The sequence below is a fragment of the Xyrauchen texanus genome, chromosome 2 (genome assembly GCF_025860055.1).
Source record: "Xyrauchen texanus isolate HMW12.3.18 chromosome 2, RBS_HiC_50CHRs, whole genome shotgun sequence".
Lineage (NCBI taxonomy): Eukaryota > Metazoa > Chordata > Actinopteri > Cypriniformes > Catostomidae > Xyrauchen > Xyrauchen texanus.
Window position 1 is genome coordinate 2,893,545 of NC_068277.1, and position 23,199 is coordinate 2,916,743.

General features: G+C 39.0%; 1 protein-coding gene across 9 annotated transcripts in view; it reads right to left on the reverse strand.

Moving 5' to 3' along the window:
- LOC127653904 (putative C-type lectin domain family 20 member A) overlaps positions 1-5,394 on the reverse strand; it is a 34,816-nt gene extending 29,422 nt beyond the window's left edge. For all 9 annotated transcript variants that reach the window (XM_052140820.1, XM_052140754.1, XM_052140763.1 and 6 more), the window contains exon 1: positions 5,314-5,394. In XM_052140820.1, the coding sequence (XP_051996780.1) occupies positions 5,314-5,347 (34 nt within the window). In that variant the 5' untranslated portion in view covers positions 5,348-5,394. The remainder of the gene's footprint in view (positions 1-5,313) is intronic.
- Positions 5,395-23,199: the final 17,805 nt, after the last annotated feature.

Sequence of the window (23,199 nt, forward strand, 5' to 3'; positions counted from 1 at the left end):
TGCATTGTAGAAGTTTTAATAGCAACACACTCTTTTGGGTTTCATTTGTCAAAATCTATACCATTAAGCCTAATAAAACATTAAAACATCCATCCATCCATCCATCCATCGTCAACCGCTTATCCTGTGTACAGGGTCGCGGGGGGCTGGAGCCTATCCCAGCTAACATTGGGCGAAAGGCGGGGGACACCCTGGACAGGTCGCCAGTCCATCGCAGACATTAAAACATAATTTAAAAAAAATAATGTAATGTGTCTACATTAGCAGATGCCAATGTGCAAAGGCACGAATTGCCTAAAGTTCAATTATTTCTTATTCTTACTCATGTTAAGGTTTTTAATATTTGGGGAAAAACAAACAATTCCAAATTAAAACTGACCTGATAACAGCACCAAGAGCACATCACTCGTCATGATGATACACCAAAAAAACGATCACACAAATGCTCAAGCTGCTCTACACAAGACAGTGTGGAATCTTTTGTACTTGATTCTAAAGAACATGCTGAGCTCAATTTACATTAATGCCAGTGACATCTTTGATAACATCCATTTGCATGTTTTACATTGAAAATAACATTCAAAGAGTGTGATCCGAGAGAAAGGACACACTTTATTCGTTGTGTACTTTATTCATGTAAATCTTTGTGTACAAAAATCACTTTTGATTTCAAAAACCACCCAATTGCATTTATGGTGTTAAATTCAGTTCTCATAATCAGCTGGTTTGCAGGTCTGTGTTAGCCCATGCCTGCCATGGCAAAAAGCATGTTCTCCATTGTTTTGAAAGACTCTTAAAAGCATGACATTGACCTAAATATTTCCTTATTGGGTCTTATTGACCAGTGATCATTCACGTGACACACTGCAACTAAGCGATCCAAGTTAATACTACTATACTACTCTCTGTTTCTCTTTAAGCCATAGACAGACATGGTAGAAGTTGTAAAAGTAGTATGCCATTTTGAACTCAGCCATCTGCATCCATTAATGCCTTCAACACACTAATCGACTTTCAAATAGATCGTGGTACCATTCATATTACACAACTGTTTGTCTTGTCATGGAAGTCGTAGCGTTTTCAAATTACAAGATGAATCGGCGACAGGGGTGAACACATTACAAAACATTTCACTATTGACGAATCCCCGCTGACTCTGCCTGGACTCTAAACTACATTTCACAACAAAGAACTCGTGAGAAGTGATACGAGATATGAAAACAAATGCATGATCAAACGTTATGCATTTCAGAATATGATGTGGATGTTTTTAATCATATATATTATTGATTACAAAATGACAAATTACCTCCTACTGAAAAATCGACCTATTTGCTGACCCGACTGTCCAGGAGAATTGGCAATTCTCCAACTCTTCTCTTTCTCCACCCGGTTGTGCTACAGTTCAGAGGAAACATCAAATAGGCACTGGTGCTCGTGACAATGTTCCACAAATTTTTCCTCCATTTCTTCGGTCCAATGAGACTTTCTTGATAATATCAATGCTAGTTGATGTTCTGTTGTAAGTACTTCAGGACTTCTCCCACTGAAACTTCCCATGCCCCATTTCTTACTCTCTCATTGGCTGTAGGTCAACGTTGCAGTTATATTCAGTCAAAACGTATTTCACATTGGATGATTTGGAATCGCAGACAGGTCCAGATATTTAACATTCTAGATATCTTGCTGACATCGGAGACACGTCGGCGCTTCTCTCAGATCGCGTCTTTGACAATTGGTACATTTCGTTCATCGCTCACCTTTTGTCTGCGATTTCCACAAAACTGTCGGCGACTGAAAATCGGCTTAAAATCGTGTAGTGTAAACTCTGCATAAGATGACAAGGAACACCCACTACTACACACCGCTCCAAGTAATTCTCCCTTGGATCACTAAGCAATTCTATTGGCTGAAATAACTTTTAAACACCTATATAATGACTGTATGATTCACGTTGTCTTAACTATGTAACAATGTCATAGAATAACTTCTAAATTATATGTCACACATCATATTATTAAACCAGAGATATAAATGGTTAAATTAAAAATTTCTGTGTTTTATTTTCTCCAGTTAGTTCACAAGCTAACTGGTTAGCCTACTAGCTTAGCATAGTTTCTTGTTCTGTTCATTTTTATCACATTTCTCCTCACTGTTGCCAGCTAGTGATATGGCAGTATGATATAGCTTTTAAGTTGTGATATACTTAATAATTTTACAAACTGTTCAGTAATTTTTGCACTTGAGCAAGTTGGCAGCATCCAGATCGCGTACTTCGTGTTATGATCAAACATTATAAAATGTACACAAACCTGCTCAGGACACAGATTCAAATACATATACACATATTTTCCCTCATAATTGCTGGTGTATATACGATGATAAGGTGTGTAAATCTGTAATATATTTTGTAACATTATGGTTCAGTAATTCTGTAGCGTATAGCTTATAAAATGTAAGCTAACTGAAAAAAACAAAGAACAAGACACCTTTACTTTTTTATTTCTAATTAAATTCATGACATTTTTAATTGTATTTAATTGTAATTAAAGTTGTATTCACCGACTGTTTCACTCATCTCTTCAAGAGCATATGCTGTTGGATCTAAGCCGTATATCAGCGACTTTCTCCTACTCTGCTCTACAGTGCAGCTTTGCCCCTGGGTGCTTCGACAGTGCTTTTAAAAAGAGAATATATTCACTTAGTGTTTATTTCTCTAAAAGAGCAATACACAGCGGCGTTGAACGTCCTTTTCAGGACACAATGTATTCTTTATAAAGATCCCTTTCCACACCTGTGTAGTTCCTGGATGCGGTCGAGTTCTCTCCACTCCTGAGGGACCACCTTACCCAGGGCCACGAAGGTCACAGCGTGGACACTCGTGCAGACGATGGTCACCCTCATGGTCCAAAAACAACATCTTTGGCTGAACAGCGACACTGTGTAGGCCTTCACCCAGCAGTTCTCAGCGGTGAAGAAACAGACGGAGGCCATTTCTCTCATCATGCCCCGCTGCGCCACCAGCACAGGCCGTGCTCCGTCTGCTCGCCAAGGGCATCCTCCTGCGGCTTCCAGAAAACACGCAGCTCTGCCCCAACCTGGGCCCAGCTCTCAGCCACAGCGTCGAGCATCCCGCAGGAAGCGTGGACCCGGAAGGCTCCCAAGTGTTCCTGAGACGGACGACCCAGGGAGCGAGATGTTTCCTCCGGAGCTGGTATGCAGTGGAGGTGCCGGGAGAAGAATCATCAGTTCAGTTTGTTTTCTTTGCCGCACCACCTTCAGGCTGTGGTACCCACATTCTCAATAAAAGAGCAATTTCCTCTTTCTCTGGGTCACCTGGCCCGCAAATGGCATTCTCACGGCAACCCGGTGCCACACCTCAACAGTCACGGCACTCCGGACGCGGACCCCCCCCGCCTCCGGACCCACGACTGCTGCCCCCCGGCTGCTGGTTCTGACAAGTCCAGAGGACGCTTACACGGGACATCCTCCTCAGTCACTAACCCGCACCCTGCAGTGGTAGACCTGAAGGACGCTTACTTCCACGTCTCTATCTTGCTTCGACACGACCCTTTATATGGTTCGCGTTCGACGGCCAGGCTTATTAGTACAAGGTCCTCCCCTTCGGCATGTCCCTGTCCCCTCGCATCTTCACGAAGGTCGCAGAGGCAGCTCTTGCCCCGCTGAGGGAAATGGGCATCCGCATAATCAACTACCGCAACGACTGGCTCATCCTAACTAATGTTAACTAATGCAACCTTATTGTAAAGTGTTACCAATAATTTGTTCATAACTGGACTAACCAGCCGACCATCGCATCTCAAATGTTGCTCTGGTCATTCTGAAATGCTGGTGTCCTGAAAATCCAAGCAAATAATTGGAATAAAAAGCATCTCCCCTCCTCACAAAAAAAAAAAAAAAGATTTAGTACAGATGACAATGATGATGACAAACAGTTGAGTGACCCAACAAACACCACCAATCAGCGTTCAGAACATCAAAGCTGTTCTGAGAAAGGCTTTGATTTCCACCATTGCAATTCTTCCCATTTACATTACACATACACCTCTGAGATGTCTGTTTAAGATCTTTTCATCCAGAAAGCATCATAATCTAATTAACATCTGCTAAACATATTAAAAAGATCAGATTTACAAACATTTTAAATCATAAACGTCTCAAAGACATTTGCTGAATTTCTTATTGCCATATGTATTTTAGACATATTGCAGAGGATCAAACAATATAAAATAAATATGTAACACACATATCAAATAGACATCTGGCCAGGGCTGGACTGGGAAGATAAATCGGCCCAGGATTTTACAAAGCATCTGGCCCAAAATTTAGCTGTCCTTTTCTGCATATCGCACCGCCATTTTGTGGTCCGTTCTGCATAAAGTGGTGGCTGATTTTAGCTTATGGTGTTTCGCGTTTCGCGGCCGACCCACTGGCCCATCCTCCTGATGGCCAGTCCGCCCCTGATCGGCCCCAAAGTGCATCGGCCCACTGGGAAAATGTCCGGTATGCCAGATTACCAGTCCAGCCCTGCCTCTGGCTGATAAACATGTACTATTAGAAACTTGTTTCTGCTGGCACTCCCACCCCAAAATTGCACTTAGAAATAGAACTTTCACGAAAATGTATGTAAGCGCACAGTAACTTGCTGTGCCTTATGCAGGAATGAAAGCCCTTCATTTTAACTTAAATTTACTTTCCAAACCCTCATGCAAAATCTCTGGCAATTGGAAATCCCCTGCTCAGTTTCAACAATGCTGCAATAAAACCACAAACATTCAGTCAATGTTTGCAGTCAACATGGGATTGCATCATATCCTGCAACATCTGGAGAGACCAGGTAATTGTGTGATAACATTTAATAAATCATCAAGTTCAGTTCAGAACAGTCAAATCAAATGTAAATCAAAGAAATGTAAAAATGAGTGTTATTAAAACATCTCTTCTAAAACATGTTTGTGGTCTAAGTTAGTAATACACTATTTTGTTCTGAAAAATATTTTGAGGAAAACAGATTTTGTTTAAAACAACTGTATCCCTATTTTTCAGCCTTTTGATGATATTCATCATAAATCTTGATATTTTTGTATTTGTTCTGAATATCTTACAACCTGTTTTTTACTAAATATTATTGTTATTATTATACTAATATAGAATATTTTAGCATTTCAACATAACACATAAAACATAATAATATTTAGTTTCTTTACACTAGCAGATCAAAGTACACTTTTCATTTTATTTTTTTAAACATTTGATCAAATACAAACAACTTGAAAACAAAATCAAACTGACCTGATAACAGCACAACAAGCAAATCACTCCTCATGATGAGACACAAATAAAATTCTCTTAACAGAGACAAGAAATGTTTATCTGTTGCATTAGAATGTGTCACGCTATATAAGTGATAGTGACGCATCTGAGATGACACATATCTGCATATTTTACATTGCAAATAAGATTCAAAGAGTGTGAGCGAAGGTGAGAGAGAAGAACGATCCTTTTTTGTCAAACTTTGGGGTGTTCTGAGGCATTTATGGTGTTAAAATCAGTTCTCATAACATCAGTGTTAGTTCTCAACACACTGATTTGTGCTTTATGATGGATGATGGTTTGAAACTCTGAATCAATGTGTGAATAATCTGGAATAATTTCTCGTTTCTGTGTGCCTTGTCACATAAGTCACACATTACAACTGAAAAAGAATAGTAGTAGTTCATGACATTTCTATTTTAATCTTTGTGTTCCAATCCACTTAATTAACTATTAAGAACCAATTAAAGATGATCATGTGTTTGATTTGAGTTAAAATACTCTTTTTATTTAATATTTTTAATAAATAATGATGATGATAATAATAATAATATACATTTAAAAAAATGATTATAAATAATGTTCATCACATGCACAAAAAAGGTGCATCCTTATTTTGAATTTATTTTCTTAACAAATGAGTTTAAAGCAAAACCTGATTTCCCCTCAGTGATTGATAGACAGAATCAATCACTGATTGTCCGACATTTAATGATCCGTGATCCATGCTTAAAGTTTTGACTTCAGATCACCCAACAACATCATGCTTGCTTAGCCTAACAAAGTTTTTTTTTCATTACAAAGAACTTGTATTTTCATGAATACTTCATTGACAAAAAATTAAATCAATTAAATAAAAAAATAAACAAATAATACAAATTCTATTAAATTGATAGAACTCAGTTGATTTCATGAAATGCTACAATATATCTTATTCAGAGCAGCGCCATATTTATTTTGTGGCAATGAAAACATCAAATAAAACGAAGAAATATATATATATATAAAGATTTTTATGGATTGCAAAGTTATGATGTAGAGAAGCAGAGACCAGCTCAAAGCAAATGTATATGAATACAGTACAAGGTAAACATGAAGAAGTATAAACACTGAAGGTGCATTGTACAGAATAAAATATACATATGTAAAGATATATATATATATATACAGGATATATATGGCCAGTGACCATAACAGTGCAAGTGGCATAAATACGTGGACATTATTTGCAAAGAAATGTGCAAGGGAATGTGCACAAAAAATACACATATGTAGTTCAAATGGGATGTAGTGTTCAGCGCCAGAGTTTAGAGTTCAGTAGGCTGACAGCTGAGGGAAAGAAACTGTTCCTGAATCTGCTGGTACGACAGCGAAGACTCCTACAGTATCTCCCAGATGGGAGAGGAGTAAACAGACCATGGTTGGGGTGAGAGGTGTCTTTGATAATGCTTCTCACCCTCCTTAGACAGCGTTTGTGTTGAATGTCTTTGATTGAGGGTAGCTGAGCACCAGTGATGTATTGGGCAGTTTTCACCACCCGCTGGAGGGCCTTCTTGTTTGAGACATTGCAGTTGCCATGCCACACTGTGATGCAGTTTGTTAGGATACATTCAGTAGTGCAGTGGTAAAAGTTCAGCAGGATGTGGGGGTCAGGTGAGCTTTCCTTAGCTTCCTAAAGAAGTAAAGGCGCTTTTGGGCCTTTCTTATCAGCGATACGGACAACCAGGAATTTGAAGCTAGTCATACGCTCCACTTTGTCCCCATCAATGTAGATGGGAGTGTATTTGTGGCCCTTCCTAGTCTGCCAGTAATCCACAATCATCTCCTTGGTCTTCTAGGTGTTGAGTGTGAGATCGCCAGGTGCTGTACCTCTTCCCTGTAGCCTGTCTCATCCTCACCGCTGATCAGGCCTACCATCATGGTGTCATCTGAAAACTTGATTATGGAGTTGGAGCCATGCTCAGGTATGCAGTCGTGGGTGGAGGGAGTAGACGATTGGACTCAGCACACAGCCCTGTGGTGCACCAGTGTTCAAAGTGAGGATGGAGAAGATGTTGTAGCTTATCCTAACAGACTGTAGTCTCTTAGTGAGAAAGTCCAAGGTCCAGTTGCAGAGGGAGGTGCTAATGCCAAGATCAGTGAGTAGAATTGAAGGCAGAACTGAAATCAATGAATAGCATCCTGACATATGTGTTGTTTTTGTCCAAGTGAGTCAGGCCGGAGTGAAGAGCTGAGGCGATAACATCCTCAGTTGACCTTTTGGGTTTGTAGATTAACTGATATGGGTACAGTGTTGGGGGCAGGCATGTTTTCAAGTGGGAGAGGACCAGCCTCTCAGGACACTTAACGATGATGGGAGTAAGAGCAACGGGGCGGAGGTCATTGAGGGCCTTACGGAACGACATCTCTAAAAAGACGTGAAGACGTAAGCGACTAAGTGATATATATATATATATATTAGGGCTGCCCCCGACCAAATATTTTCCCAGTGGACTAGTAGGCATTAGTTTAAGCCATTAGTTGAGTAGATGTTGCCAGGTTATCAGAAAACGGTTTGAGTTCCAGGATTGAGAAAGAATGCTATAAGTAACCTTACTAAAACTGTTCTACAATACAGAGAAATACTCAACCATACTAATGAGCCTTTAAAATATAAAGCAGCAATTATTCTGAATGTACAGGAAAAACTAGCAAGAGACTGTCTGAACATTGTGTGAATTTATAGAGAGAAATGTACATTAGGGTTGTGCCGACAGACCATGATCTCGGGGATCGACGATGGTCAGAGTGATCGCCAGTAGCTGATGCCTATGATGATGTCAAGAAGATATTTGCCTCATTTTCCCATTAATAATATTAATTCTTATTAGGCTATTATTATTATTATCAAATTAATATTACAAATAATGTGCCCGTAGACACACAGACACTTGCTGGAAGAAACACTCTTTATTATATTATAAACTTCAACGAGTGCTGCAAATGACCTCAGACATCTCAGCTCATGAGGTGTTTTGAGTTCAGTTCACTTTATTTCCACAGAGCAGTTCATTGTGACCACAACTCTGCAGCCTATACGTCTGTGATTAAATCATAAAATAATATAAAAATACATTCACCTCCAACCATAATTTATATTTCAGTTATTATTATCATCATTATAATTATTATTTTTACATTCATACTTGGTTATATGTCTTCATTTGTGTAAGTCATTTTCCGTCTGCACATATATATATATATATATATATATATATATATATATATATATATATATATATATATATATATATATATAGTGAAGGAGGGAACAAAACAAATGTATTCACACATGATGTATTTTCTCGTACAATGAAATACCCGACTGGTAGATAATGCACAGATGAAGTAGGATAGTCTCCAGAGAGGTGTTGCCCTACACAACTGTTGTAATGCCATCTTTCAAAAACAAAAAACATTTTATTTGCACTTAATTATTTTCCAGTTTCATTTGAAATTTTCAAACACAATATCCAATATTAAAATATTCGCATTATTGTAGAGTGGTTTCAACTGGGTCGTGTGGAAGGACAACTCAAGTCATAAGGGAAGTACAGTTTTCACAACATTTACCATGCTTTTACTACATTTTATGTATAATAAAAAGTTATGCAATTAATGCAATTTTTTGTCTTGCAATTACATCATATTATTACAGTAATTCTTCTTCCACATTCTCTACCACTACTTCATCCAACGGCTCTTTTAAGTCCCATCTTTTGCATAAGCACCCAATGGCACCTGGGGCCATAACCCGCCAGTGTAGTGGTTGCAACAAAGAGATTGATGCAAAACATGCAAAAACTGTGGTATTAAAGTTATACAGAAGGAGAAGCTGAAAGCCCAAGAAGTTGCATTTGATGACCAGTGGGCCTCCAAATAAATAAAAAAATATGGCAATTTAAAAAAAAAAAAATATTCTGTGGACTTGCTAGTAAGTGTCATTCAATATATATATTTTTACTGTTGTAGGAACAGTAACCCTGCAGTCATGATCCATAAATGTAGAGCTGTTCATGTGCTCTTTTGTGTCTGCTGCTACTTGTCTATCAGTCCTAGTATGTAAGGCAAAAGCAATCAACAATACGGTTATTTCAAGAATATGTATCATTACTTTAATGAAGCGTATTGTAACTTTGACAGAAATTAAATAGAGTAGAGGGTGACTACATGCCATTTTTCCTCCTCTCTTCTCAGCTTCATAAGTTGGAAATATTGGGTGTCTCCCCAATGATCTTTATAACTCTACAGAGAGGCCAGCACCACTCGACGAGAGTTTTTGTGAAAAACCTGTACATGCAGAGCCATCCCACAGTACCAGTCAGAAGCGACTGTATGAGGCTGTTGTCAGAGGTATTTATTTGTAAATTGTATCTACCAAGTGAAAAGTTCCTCCTTTTGTATGAACTACTCATGGGGTGAATGATATGAACATAATGCTGATGTTCAATTACAGGGAAGACTCTTTTTTTTTTTTTGCATTTAAAAATTATGTTTAAAATATAAAACAGATCAAATATTATGATTTGTTTTAAAATAATCTTTCATAATTTTTCAAAAACTTATGTTCATATCATTCACCCCATGAGTAGTTCTTACAAAAGGAGGAACTTTTCTCTTGGTAGATACAATTTACAAATAAATACCTCTGACAACAGCCTCATACAGTCGCTTCTGACTGGTACTGTGGGATGGCTCTGCCAGTTTATGATTGTGAAGCTGAAAAGATTATTGTGTGACACTGTGAGTACTGAATTGTGGACATTAAAATCCTTACCTGTGAGTGGAACAACCTCCTTATCAACGACTCTCACACTGGTGCCGAAATCCAGGAAGGAGGAGGGATACGCCATCACTACCATCTACCCCAATGGAGCAGCATTGGCCATCCGCCGGAGGAGCCCAGCTGCCTGAAAGTGGAGGAACGGCCGCCGACTGCGAGGGGAGGAGGGGCTCCCAATCAACCGCCTGGAGCGTTTACCGCTGACAGGGGCTGTGGAGACCCCTACCATCCACCAAAAACACAGCGGGACGTTCCGTCCGCCAGGGGCCAGAGGTCTGCCTCCGATCAGTCCAGGGAGGCATGGCTGTCGTCCATTAGAGGGTGGCCAAGGACCAAGCTACGGTGTCTGGGAGAACCGGCGAGTAAGTGTTTTTTTTCTCTCTCCTCTCTCTCTTCCACTGCCACTCCATGTTGGCCTTTCCCACTCTTTTTTTAAATGTTTTTGTTTATATGGTACGATCGCCGTTATGGCATGTAGGTGCCAAATAGTTTTTGGTTTCCCTCCCCTTGTCCCCTCCCTCAACCAGGTAGACGGGGATGACCTGCTGGTAGGTGGGGCAGAAGGCACGCCCCTCCCCAGGGAAAGAGGGGGAGGGGGGGTGTACGTGATGCTCACATACAGCACCCCGGCCTGAGAGAACGACGGAGGAATGTGACAGAGTGGAGGGCGGGTCGTGATGCTACACACCCGGCCCCTAATCAAGCCTTAGAGAGGGATAAAGGCTGACTGGAGACTGCAGTGCGGGAGGGAGAGATTTACGGACAGCTGAACGACACCTTTGTGTGTTTGTCTTTTGTTTAAGTTCTTCATTAACCTGTTGATACGCTCCCCATTCTGAGCACAAACCATGAAAATGACATACCTGAACTTAAATGGTTGTATTTAAGGCACCCTTTGGAGTATGGACACAGTTGTGGTATCTTTTGAAAGAAGACACTTTGGGCTTTATTTATATATGTTGTTATTGTTATTGGAAAGTGGACAGTAATAAAACAATTTTACAATAAACTAACTAAGCATATTTACAGAGTTTCTGCTCTTGTTTCAGTAGCAAAACACACAAACATGATATTTGGGAGGGTCTTACGAACAAAATGAGCCCTCCCTCAAACATTTTTGTGCAGTTGTGATTGGGTAGTCACTCAAAATAGCCAAACAGGGCAGCTGACACAAGATTTGTGTCATCCATGTTTTTCTCTGGATAAAGCCGAAAAATGAAAAGCTAGATAATTTTCGACTGATGTGTCATGTAGCTAATGACAAATTGAAAACAACAAAATGAGGGTTGTATAAATCCCTAATGCCGATTTGCAAAGTTTAGGAGTGGGAAAACCGTGAACTGTGTTTGTTTGTGTTTGCACTTTTATGCACAATGTGCAGTTATAGTGTGTTACTGCCATACTTTTGACAAAGAACTCGGGTATTGGACCTGCGATCTGATCCAGCCTTCTCGGCTTCAGTCACCATCACTTAGGGTATAGAGAACACATGCTCCTGACGGCATTTTTTCACTGATATTTCTCAGACGTTCACCAAGGGCCTTTAGCATCTGCCTCAAGCCGAGAGGCGCCACCATCCATTACTTCAGTCACAATCACCTATAGGGCCTGGAGGAACCGCTTCTCCCGACTGCATTTTTTCATCAAACCCCCTGAACAACTTGAATATCATTCAAGCTGAGATGAGCCACCCTCCCTGGCTTCACTCACCGTGAGTTAGACCCCAGAGCATGCGCGCTCACAATGCATTGACTTCATTTTTCCCCACTGCTTTTCATTCAATTTGCATTGGAAGCAGGTGTGCTGCAGGCTTCACTGATGGTGACTGAAGCCAGGGACAGTGAGGCTCCCCTGCTTGAGGCAGTGGCTATAGACCCTGGGTGAATGGCAGAGCAAAAGCTCTGAAAAATGACATTCAAAATGTAGTCAATTTACATTTGTATGGGGGAAAAATTAACAGAAGCATCTTTATTGTAATTAAAGTTTATTTCCATTGCAACTTTTCACATTGTAATGTTCTTTTCACATTGTTTATAAAATGCATAAATATATGTGGAATGCATTATAATATATTCCCAAATAATAATAAAAAATATCTTCATGTACATTTTGATTTTTGTGTTTTGAACCACTTTGATCAATGTTATGAATTTACTACAAGTGGTCTATTGGCGCCTCTAAGTGGCCTTTTTTCTTGGAAGTACTGTACATAAATCATTATGGAACAAAGAATTTTGGTCATATCGACTTCATAATTGAGTCAGACCTTCATCAGACAGGTGGCTTTGTATCAGATGTGTTTTGGGGCACTGCACGTAGTCTTTTATAAATAATATTTGCAGTCACTATTCAAAATATTTGAACAGATCGAACTAATTTTTATACTAAAATGATACATTTTTACTCTTCAATAAAAAGTGTCGACTTTCAAATGAGCCAAGTTTGTGTTTGTAGACCAAAGGATTGAAGAACTGGAAGAGTTTTATTTTGGGTATGTTGTTTTCAAGCTCGTGCATAAAAAAAGTCTGGATGTTAAGGGGTTAAAATAAGTGATGAAGCAGAGGTCTAAAAGAGTGTTACTCAATTATCAATTCTAATGTGGTTTACAGAAGTTTATTTGCTGATTAGTCCATCCAAATATAAGATGATGCAGGCAGTGGTCAGTGAGGTGGGCCTCGTATGTTGGCAGGAGTTGGCATACTTGGCAAGTATTTTTGTCTTATTGCGTATAATTATCTATACATTCTTGAAATGTGAATTATTTATATAATTTATTGTATATATATATATATATATATATATATATATATATATATATATATATATACACTCACCTAAAGGATTATTAGGAACACCTGTTCAATTTCTCATTAATGCAATTATCTAATCAACCAATCACATGGCAGTTGCTTCAATGCATTTAGGGGTGTGGTCCTGGTCAAGACAATCTCCTGAACTCCAAACTGAATGTCAGAATGGGAAAGAAAGGTGATTTAAGCAATTTTGAGCATGGCATGGTTGTTGGTGCCAGACGGGCCGGTCTGAGTATTTCACAGTCTGCTCAGTTACTGGGATTTTCACGCACAACCATTTCTAGGGTTTACAAAGAATGGTGTGAAAAGGGAAAAACATCCAGTATGTGGCAGTCCTGCGGGCGAAAATGCCTTGTTGATGCTAGAGGTCAGAGGAGAATGGGCCGACTGATTCAAGCTGATAGAAGAGCAACTTTGCCTGAAATAACCACTCGTTACAACTGAGGTATGCAGCAAAGCATTTGTGAAGCCACAACACGCACAACCTTGAGGCGGATGGGCTACAACAGCAGAAGATCCCACCGGGTACCACTCATCTCCACTACAAATAGGAAAAAGAGGCTACAATTTGCAAGAGCTCACCAAAATTGGACAGTTGAAGACTGGAAAAATGTTGCCTGGTCTGATGAGTCTCGATTTCTGTTGAGACATTCAGATGGTAGAGTCAGAATTTGGCGAAAACAGAATGAGAACATGGATCCATCATGCCTTGTTACCACTGTGCAGGCTGGTGGTGGTGGTGTAATGGTGTGGGGATGTTTTCTTGGCACACTTTAGGCCCCTTAGTGCCAATTGGGCATCGTTTAAATGCCACGGCCTACCTGAGCATTGTTTCTGACCATGTCCATCCCTTTATGGCCACCATGTACCCATCCTCTGATGGCTACTTCCAGCAGGATAATGCACCATGTCACAAAGCTCGAATCATTTCAAACTGGTTTCTTGAACATGACAATGAGTTCACTGTACTAAAATGGCCCCCACAGTCACCAGATCTCAACCCAATAGAGCATCTTTGGGATGTGGTGGAACGGGAGCTTCGTGCCCTGGATGTGCATCCCACAAATCTCCATCAACTGCAAGATGCTATCCTATCAATATGGGCCAACATTTCTAAAGAATGCTTTCAGCACCTTGTTGAATCAATGCCACGTAGAATTAAGGCAGTTCTGAAGGCGAAAGGGGGTCAAACACAGTATTAGTATGTGTTCCTATATATATATATATATATATTAAATCTTGATTTAAGATAAATCTGACCAAATTTGAGAACTTTAGACTTAAAACAAGACAAAAATTCTGCCAGTGGGGGTAAGCAAAATAAATGTACTCAAGGAAAAACAAGTTTATTTTGCTTACCCCATTATACGGCCCTCTGTATCATTGAATACGGCCCGTCGGACAAGACTGAGGATTGATTCTATTTCTTTGAAAAAGAGATTTTGTAAAGATTTGTGGTGGAGCAGAACTGCGCACTGCCCCTTTTGAGACTGGTTTGAGGTGAAGTTGAGGAGAATGAAAGTTTGTTTTTGTGTAATGTGATGTGGATTAGAGCCGCGATCGGAGGAGAGACGAAGAAACCACAAAGGGACAAATCTGACAGTGCTTATCACCAGAGAGTGAGGGCTGGATTTTCTTCATAGCCGTTGATTGCACTTCTTGAGCGAAAGTGGAGTGGCGTGAGTTCAGAGGATCTTCAGTTGCCAAAGAGCTCCAAGGTCAAGGTGTGACGGTAAAATAAAGGTCTATAGTGGAAGCGCAGAGTGATTCTTTGATTCTTCTGACCTACCTTTATTCCCTTGTGTTGGACTCCCACTCTGCCCACAGTCACCAAACAGGTCCATGCAAACTCTCCGAGAACCAGTGTGCACCATCCACAAACTCTCCTGCCTTAACTCACTCACACACACACACACACACACACACACACACACACACACACACACACACACACACACACACACATTGTGTTTCCATGTTTTATGGGGACTTTCCATAGACATAATGGTTTTTATACTGTACAAACTTTATATTCTATTCCCTAAACCTAACCCTACCCCTAAACCTAACCCTCACAGAAAACTTTCTGCATTTTTACATTTTCAAAAAACATAATTTAGTATGATTTATAAGCTGTTTTCCTCATGGAGACCGACAAAATGTCCCCACAAGGTCAAAAATTTCGGGTTTTACTATCCTTATGGGGACATTTGCTCCCACAAAGTGATAAATACACACACACACACACACACACACACACACACACACACACACACACACACACACACACACACACACACACACACACACACACACACACACACTTTAATAATTATTTTGGGGTGTTTTGTTCTGTTGTGATTTATGATTATTATGATTATGAATTTTTATTGCATGTCATTGGTGGCTTTTAGAGCTATCTGGGACAAGGTATTAATTTTGACTGGTCTAAACCTGTCTGGCACCCGAATTCTGATTTAAAATGATTAATTAAAATGTAGTACAGGGACTGCCACCATTACAGAATGCATTCAGTTTATGATGTTATTACAACTATTGACCAGAAGAGGTCACTTGTTGTTCGCAGACCTGGTGATCGCTGTAGGATTCTAGCATACAATATCTTCCACTCACTCATCATTTGTTGAGCAAAATTTTACCTCCGCTTGTCAGCGACACTATTGTTAATGTACGCAGGTGGAACCCATGTCTTTTGTTTGCCTGGATACGAAATCTGTCATTAAAGATGTCAATTTGATTCTCAAATACACCATTGATCAAGTGATCAAAGAGACATACACAGAGCTGCTCTCCTCACAGATGTAAAGGGTAAATACAACACAAGGGGAAAAGGCATCAAGTTTTTAGGAAATCCGTGACAGTACCGGAATCACCAAAGTCATCTAATACTGTTTCGCTCGTGCTTGTGAAAAATGTTAAAGTTGTTATAAGAGGGAGACACTTTGAAGACACGATTGAGATGTCTGACTGACTGACTGATGTTAAGTCTTGCGAATAGAGAGAATGTTCTCTGACACACGGGACGGTTCGGTCCGTGCGTGTATGTTGGTGTGCTGAAATGTTTTGTAATAATGCATTGAAATGTTGTGCTCTTGTATGCAGTATTGTTATTGATGATAATATGTAGATTTTAACTAATACCTATAAACTGATTTATGAGGTGGAGTTGAAAATGTTGTCTGTTCATTTGTGTGTTTGTCTTGAAAAGTCTGAAAAAAATTTGCTTGTCAATTGAACATTAATTTTTACATGTGAACAGCATGTTTTAGTAAAAACACAAGTTACAAAATAATTCTATTAGTTTTTATAAATATTGTTAAATAAAAATGTTAATGTAGGTAACAAAATCTTTAAAAAAAACATTGCATTAGTTGTGCATAGATTAACCACAATAATGAGTAATTCAGTAATGGCGGTGAACATTGTTAGGGTGCGGATTTGTAATCCAGCCCCTTGGTAGAATGGAGAAAAAATGTTGGCCCTCGCCCCCTTCAAAGCTGCCCATCCCTGTTCTACATGTTCGATAATCCTGCATGGGTTTGGTGACCTTAACTAAACATGATTTCCATGAGATGAGGTAATGATCTGAGATTCCATCGCTCTTTGGTAGAATTTCTATATTATCAATATCAACTCCTTATGACAGATGTTAAACCTGCAGCGCCTGCTATCTCTCCTGAGCACCGCCAGAGGTCACCATCTCCAGAGCACTAACCCTTTAGGAACAACATTTCCTATAATCCTCCATTCTGATTGATTACTCACCCACCTGTTTCACATTCATTTGGTCTATTTAAGCTCCCGGTTTACACACATTCAGTGCGAAGTCTTGTTCTGCCAAGTCTGCAATTCTGAGCTGTATTTACCATTCCTGTTTTGAATCCTTCCTGTTCATCATATTTCCCAGCCTGCTTGTGTTTTTTGGGCTTTTCGCCTGTTTACTGGATTACCCCTATTGTCTCTCAGAATTACTTTGTTTGCTTTGGGGTGGCTGCGGCTCAGGTGGTAGAGTGGGTTGTCCACTAATCACAGGGTTGGCGGTTTGATTCCTGGCCCACATGCCGAAGAGTCCTTTGACAAACACTGAACCCCAAGTTGCTCCCAATGGCTGTGTGTGTGTTGAAAACCACTAAGGTTAAAGCGCTATATAAGGGCAGACCATTTACCATGCCATTCTGTGGCTCTTCCTATGTTCCGAACCCTTGCCTGCCTTTTGTTTACCTTTTTATTTGCTACTTTTTTGTACTGTTATACTTTTATTAAACTACACATAGATCTTAACATCACTGCCCTGGCATCTTCGCAAACAACAGGAATTAATCTAACATATGATTATTGCCAAGTGTTGGCCCTGTCAGCCTAACTGAAACTTCTTAGCATGGATGCAAAATAAGTTTCATATGAATGCCTTTCAGAAAATACAGTGTATCTTTAACTTATATTTGCTTACTTAGCATTATATATGCTAGCAGTATGCACTTGCCTCCTTTGGACATGTATTTTCTGCATATTGCAGTTCTTGATAAAAAGCTGTTTACCTGTTCCACTTCACCAGAGGAGGTGCACATCTTGATGATGTGGGCGTGGCCGTGCAACATTAGTGGAGCAAAAGGCTGGGAGAGGAAGAATGGTAAGGATTGACACCTGTGGGAAATTATCCCTCTCCAGCTCTCACTAAAATATAGCTGTTAAGTTAAAGTGTGGTCTAAGTTAAATTACTTTGCAGTGTAAAATCTGTTAAGAAAACCCTTGATTTTGTTATCTGCTCTGACATCAGATTATGGTGTATTATGACTATGACTAAAACAATTATCTCTCTATTTTTTAGCCTTTTGATACTATTCAACATATCTTTTGTGTTTGCTCTGAAATACCTTACACCCTGTTTTCTACTAAAGGAACAGAATAATATTTTAGCATAACACATTACTACAGTAATGTAATGTTTCTCTACAACAGCAGATCCTCAAAATTTTTATACTTTTTTTTTGGTTCATGCAAAAAAAGGGTGCATCCTTACAAATGAGTTTAAAGCAAAGCAATCTTTTGCCTAAGTGATTGATGGACAGAAGAAATGAGCTATGTACAACATTTAATGATCTGTGTTTTTTCTACTGGCGTGCTTTAGCTTAGAGTTTCCATGAATACTTCATAGACTAAATAAAAAATACATGCAATACTAAAAAGAAAAATGACAATAAACATTTGCAGCTTAGTTGATTGGCTTATAAAATGTGCCATTAGACCTTATTCATAGTACCAGGGAACACACTAACTGATAAAATGTTGAATGCACTATAAATCGCTCTGGATCAGCCAAATGCGTAAATGTAGGCACGTGATATGGTGCCACGGAGTCAAAAGGTTTTAAATGTGATAAAATAATACTTGAAACGATGAAATGATGCTAAGCAAATGAAGACCACAACATGCTTGTTTTGTGAAAGAGGTTGTTTACTCTGTGAACTATGCACAATATACAATGTACACACAGTATAACACTTAGTGGATATACATAGTGGAATAGAAACAAGACTGATTGCAATGGCATGAATTGAAGAAAACAAAGTCAGTTAACTCCTTCAGATAGCTATTCTGCTGATTCGAATCAATTAAAATACACAATCAAATTTACCAACACTTACAACCAAAATCAAATATACAAAGTGTAGCATTCCTGAGTTGGAGGCTTTACACCTCAGACAAACAACATTAAGTGCTGCCAATGAGAAAAAGCCCTTGACCTTCAAAGAGTATTGACCTACTGAACATCAAAGCCAAGATAAAGCCACAACACATCTATAGATTCAGAAATCACTTAGCAAGGGTGGGACACACAGATTAACCACAGACTGAAGTCCAAGTAGCCTTGAGTTGTAAGCATTTTTTTTAAAGCAATGAGTATAAACTGGTGTAAATGTAAAATGTATGTTACAATACAATACAAATATAAATGTATAAAACCACAAAAAACCTGACGGCATGGGCATATTCCAGGATGACAATGGCAAGATTCATCAGACTCAAATTGTGAAAGAGTGGTTCAGGGAGCATGAGGAATCATTTTCATACACATGAATTAGACACCACAAAGTCCTGACCTTAACCCCATTGAAAGTCTTTGGGATGTGCTGGAGAAGACTTTATGGAGTGGTTCGACTCTCCCATCATCAATACAAGATCTTGGCCAAAAATGAATGTTGTGACGTTGCATAAGGTTGTCAAAAGAATGCCAAGACGAATACATGGCGTTATCAGAGCTAAAGGTGGTCCAACAAAACATTATGGTGCATTCACATACAATGCAAAGCGAGCATTTCATGCTGTGCGATTACATACAAAGTCAATGCAAATATGCGAATAGACATGAATTCGTGCTGGGCGGCGCAAATGAAAATATGCACGGTTATACTTTATTATGAACCAAGTCATAGAAGCCCCTCCTCCTGTCCTTTTCCAGAAGAGAAAGGGGGATACTTGTGGGTTTGCGTTACTCACGCGAACGTGAGTTTAAATACAAATGTGTAATCTAGCGGGCAATGCAAAGTGAAAATTTTCACGCAGGAGTAGAATCTTTTAAACCTTTAATATTAACCGTAGGAGGGGAGCAAACGCTGGAGTGGAAACAAACAATAACTTTTAACATTACTTTACAAACATTACCGTTCAAGCACTGACAGCCAATGATCAAAACTAGAAGGTATAAAGGTGGGAATAACGAGGAAGTGATCCGGGCAGTGGATTCTGGGAAATGTAGTGCAGGAGAAAACTTCAAAATAAGAGTCCTTGAACATGGTGGAGACAAACTGTGACAGCAAGCTTGTTCACGTCATCCAACTACTTAAAATCATCACAAACTGAGAGAAGGTCAAACACAATGCCAAGCCCAGCAATAATTCCCATAAGTGTTCCAGCCAAACACTCACAGACACAGGCAAAATATTTGCCAAATAAACTGTACTGTTGCCGTGGTTTATCAAGGTCTCTTGATATTTCCACTCTATAATAACTAATATTTGTAATCATGTCATTCAAAGGGCCTATTTTGTTCTCAAACTCCTAAAGTTCAGCTTCAATTGTTTGTCGTGAAATCATATACTACCGCAGTTTCATTAAATTCACAATAAGACCACCAAGTCCACTGCTTAAGGCCACAACTGTCCCTGCTCCTGTTACTACAAGAGACTTTCCAAGAGTAAATGGAGCTAAAGCTAATCCTGTAAAGCTCATCCAGCTATTTACCTCAAAAGTGACTTTAGTAGCAAGTGTGAAATCTTCTTTAAATTTCTTGATGATCTGACACAGTCTCTGTCAGGGTATCCTTCATCATACTATTTAATGAACTCCTTTTGTGAGATTAATAAATTCTGGAGACAAAACAGAAACATCAAGAATTGAATCCCATTGTTTTTGTTTAAAGGTCCCCTGACGTGAAATTTTCACTTTCTGAGGTTTTTTAACATTAATATTAGTTCCCCTAGCCTGTATTTGGTCCCCTCGTGTCTAGAAATTTCAGTCGGTGTAAACCGAGTTTTGGCTATCTTTCTCTGCCTGTGAGAAAATGAGATCTCAGACAGGCTGATCTTGAATCTCCCCCTATATGACATCATAAAGGGGAAAGGTTACCTCCCCCTTCTCTGCTTTGCCCACCCAGAGAATTTGACCCACCCATGAGAAAACGAGCTAGGAAGTACGAGCGCGCGCGATTTTAGTTTATCCTCGAGAGATATTATGGCGTGTGACCGATCGAAGCACAAAAGTTGCTCAATAATTGAATGCACAAATGATCACAGAAGTCTTTTTTTACTTCCTTCATCCAATCCCCAGAAGGATCAATGGATAAATTTAATTTACTCGGTCACAGTAGAGCGAAGTTGTGGAGGGCTTTCTGGTTACCATGGATTTCTAAAGCTATTGACTGCGTTCGCAGCTCTTTGACTGAACGTAGGCTATTTGTAAGAGAAATCCCACCACTTTGAAGGAAAACGACCATCGCGCGAAACATTGCGCTGACAGTTCTCATACGCACTGAATAACAGCTCACGCGCTGCGGTGTTCGCACTTCACGTACGAAATCACTACGGCAGCGACGCGAACAACTCCGAAAGGTAGGTAATTTTTCTTTCTTTTTTTAGGAGAGGTAAAGGTTTTACTGTTGATATTTCTTTAAAGATGTAGATATTAACACTTTAATATCGTCTTATGGTGTGAATGAGTGTGAAAAGATGCGTTCGCAACATCTGAACGACTGCGTGTCTAAGTGCCATTGCAATATATCCAATGTAAACACCCACATTTCACCTTGCCCCGCCTTTCTCCTCCTCATTAGCATTTAAAGCTACAGGCACCGAAACGGCACGTCTGAAGGAAAGCTCATTATGGGTTGGCTTGTAGTGGCTATAATTCTGTACCAAGGCTGAATTTTGTAAAAGAGATTTCAGATACAGTACTAGGGACCACTAAGGCCTATATCAAAGCAAAGAAGCATGTCAGGGGACCTTTAAACATACACACTTATTCTGTTCCTCATAATCAAGAGATCAATGCTCAATAACATTTACTCGCATTGTGGCAGGGAGCTCCATGTTTTGTTGCTGCTACAGCAGTCTTCCATTGCTGCTGGGTTTATACATAACAGAATGCCATTAATTATCCCAATATTATTTGCTAGTATAGCTCATGGTGAACTCATGTCATGTCAGAATTTATGACCAAGTGATTTAGCAGTTTTGAGTGTTGCTAAAGAAACAAATTATTTCTGGAGATGTAATTTCATAATTACAGTAATTCCGATATGACATGAATTTTGAGGTTCTGCTTAAGTACAACTCAACTCTATTTCTGTACTTGAATATTTCCCTTTTCTCTGTGTGTTAATAGTATTCCACAGCAGTGGGGGTTTTGTATCTTTTGAGTTCAATCATATGCAAACAGTATATGTTGTTTTTAATTATATTTTGAACAATTATCCATCAAGAAACCATATTTTAAGAATGTAATCAGGTATATTCACATTTCGGCCAATGGTACGCAAACACGCTTGTTCTGAATCAACTTGGTTTTGGCAGAATTTATGCAGACAACATTAATATCAAATTTTTTTCTTTCATTTGCCTGGAATACAATCCTTGTGATTGTAGAGAGAGGAAAATATCTACTGCAGTATATTCATTGTTTTAAAGTCCAACTCAACATCTTTATCTCTATTATAAAATTGTAAAATAGGGTGGTGCCACACAAACAAGAATTCTGTAAAACTGGCATAGTTCCAGACAACTTTCTTCTACAGATTGTTTATTATAACAGACAAGGTCTGTAATTATAGATAGACTTTCAAAGTATTTAAACATGCTGGTATTAGTTTTACTTTGATACTTCCTTGGACGATTCAGTTGAAGTCCTTGCCCAAGTGTATGTATGTATAAATGTGTGTGTATATATATATATATATATATATTACTACACTCTCATGACTTCCGGTGGCGCTGTTCTGCTGGTGACGCAGACTCTTGCAAACCTTGCGTTTCTGTCTCACCCGTTATAATTATTATCGTGTTTTTATGTTGAAGTTTGGTTTTGATATGACCTGCTGAAATTAGGTTTTTATTTTCTTAAACGTATTTCTACTTAGAATTGTCATTAGCTGTGTTTGAGCAATATGTTAAATGTGCTACAGGAGGCTCTAGAACTCTGGACAAATGCTATGGGAATGTAAAAATGGCCTATAAGGCAAGAGCTAGGCCCCCTTTAGCAAGTTCAGACCTACAATACTGGAGAGGAGAGTTAATCTTATTCCTACATATAGGACAATGTTGAAAAGTTCTAAACCTGTTACAAAAAACATATCGGTATGGTCGAAGAATAGCATTGAGACTCTGAAAGGTTGCTTCTTATGCACTGATTGGAATATCTTCTACAGTTCCGACATTGATGAATCCACTGTAGTAATAGATTATATACAGTTTTGCACAGATCATTTAATCCCTACAAAACAGATAATGATCTACCCAAACAATAAAAGTTACACCATGAAAGAAATAAAGCATTGTATTAATAGGAAGAAAATTGCTTTTAAAAATAATGATCATGTAGCTTTGAGGCTTGTTCAGAAGGAATTAAATCACTTGCTTAAGGCTGCTAGGAATAAACTAAATAATATTTTAGAAGATAATTTTAATAATTCAAATTCTAAAAGAATGTGGAAATCAA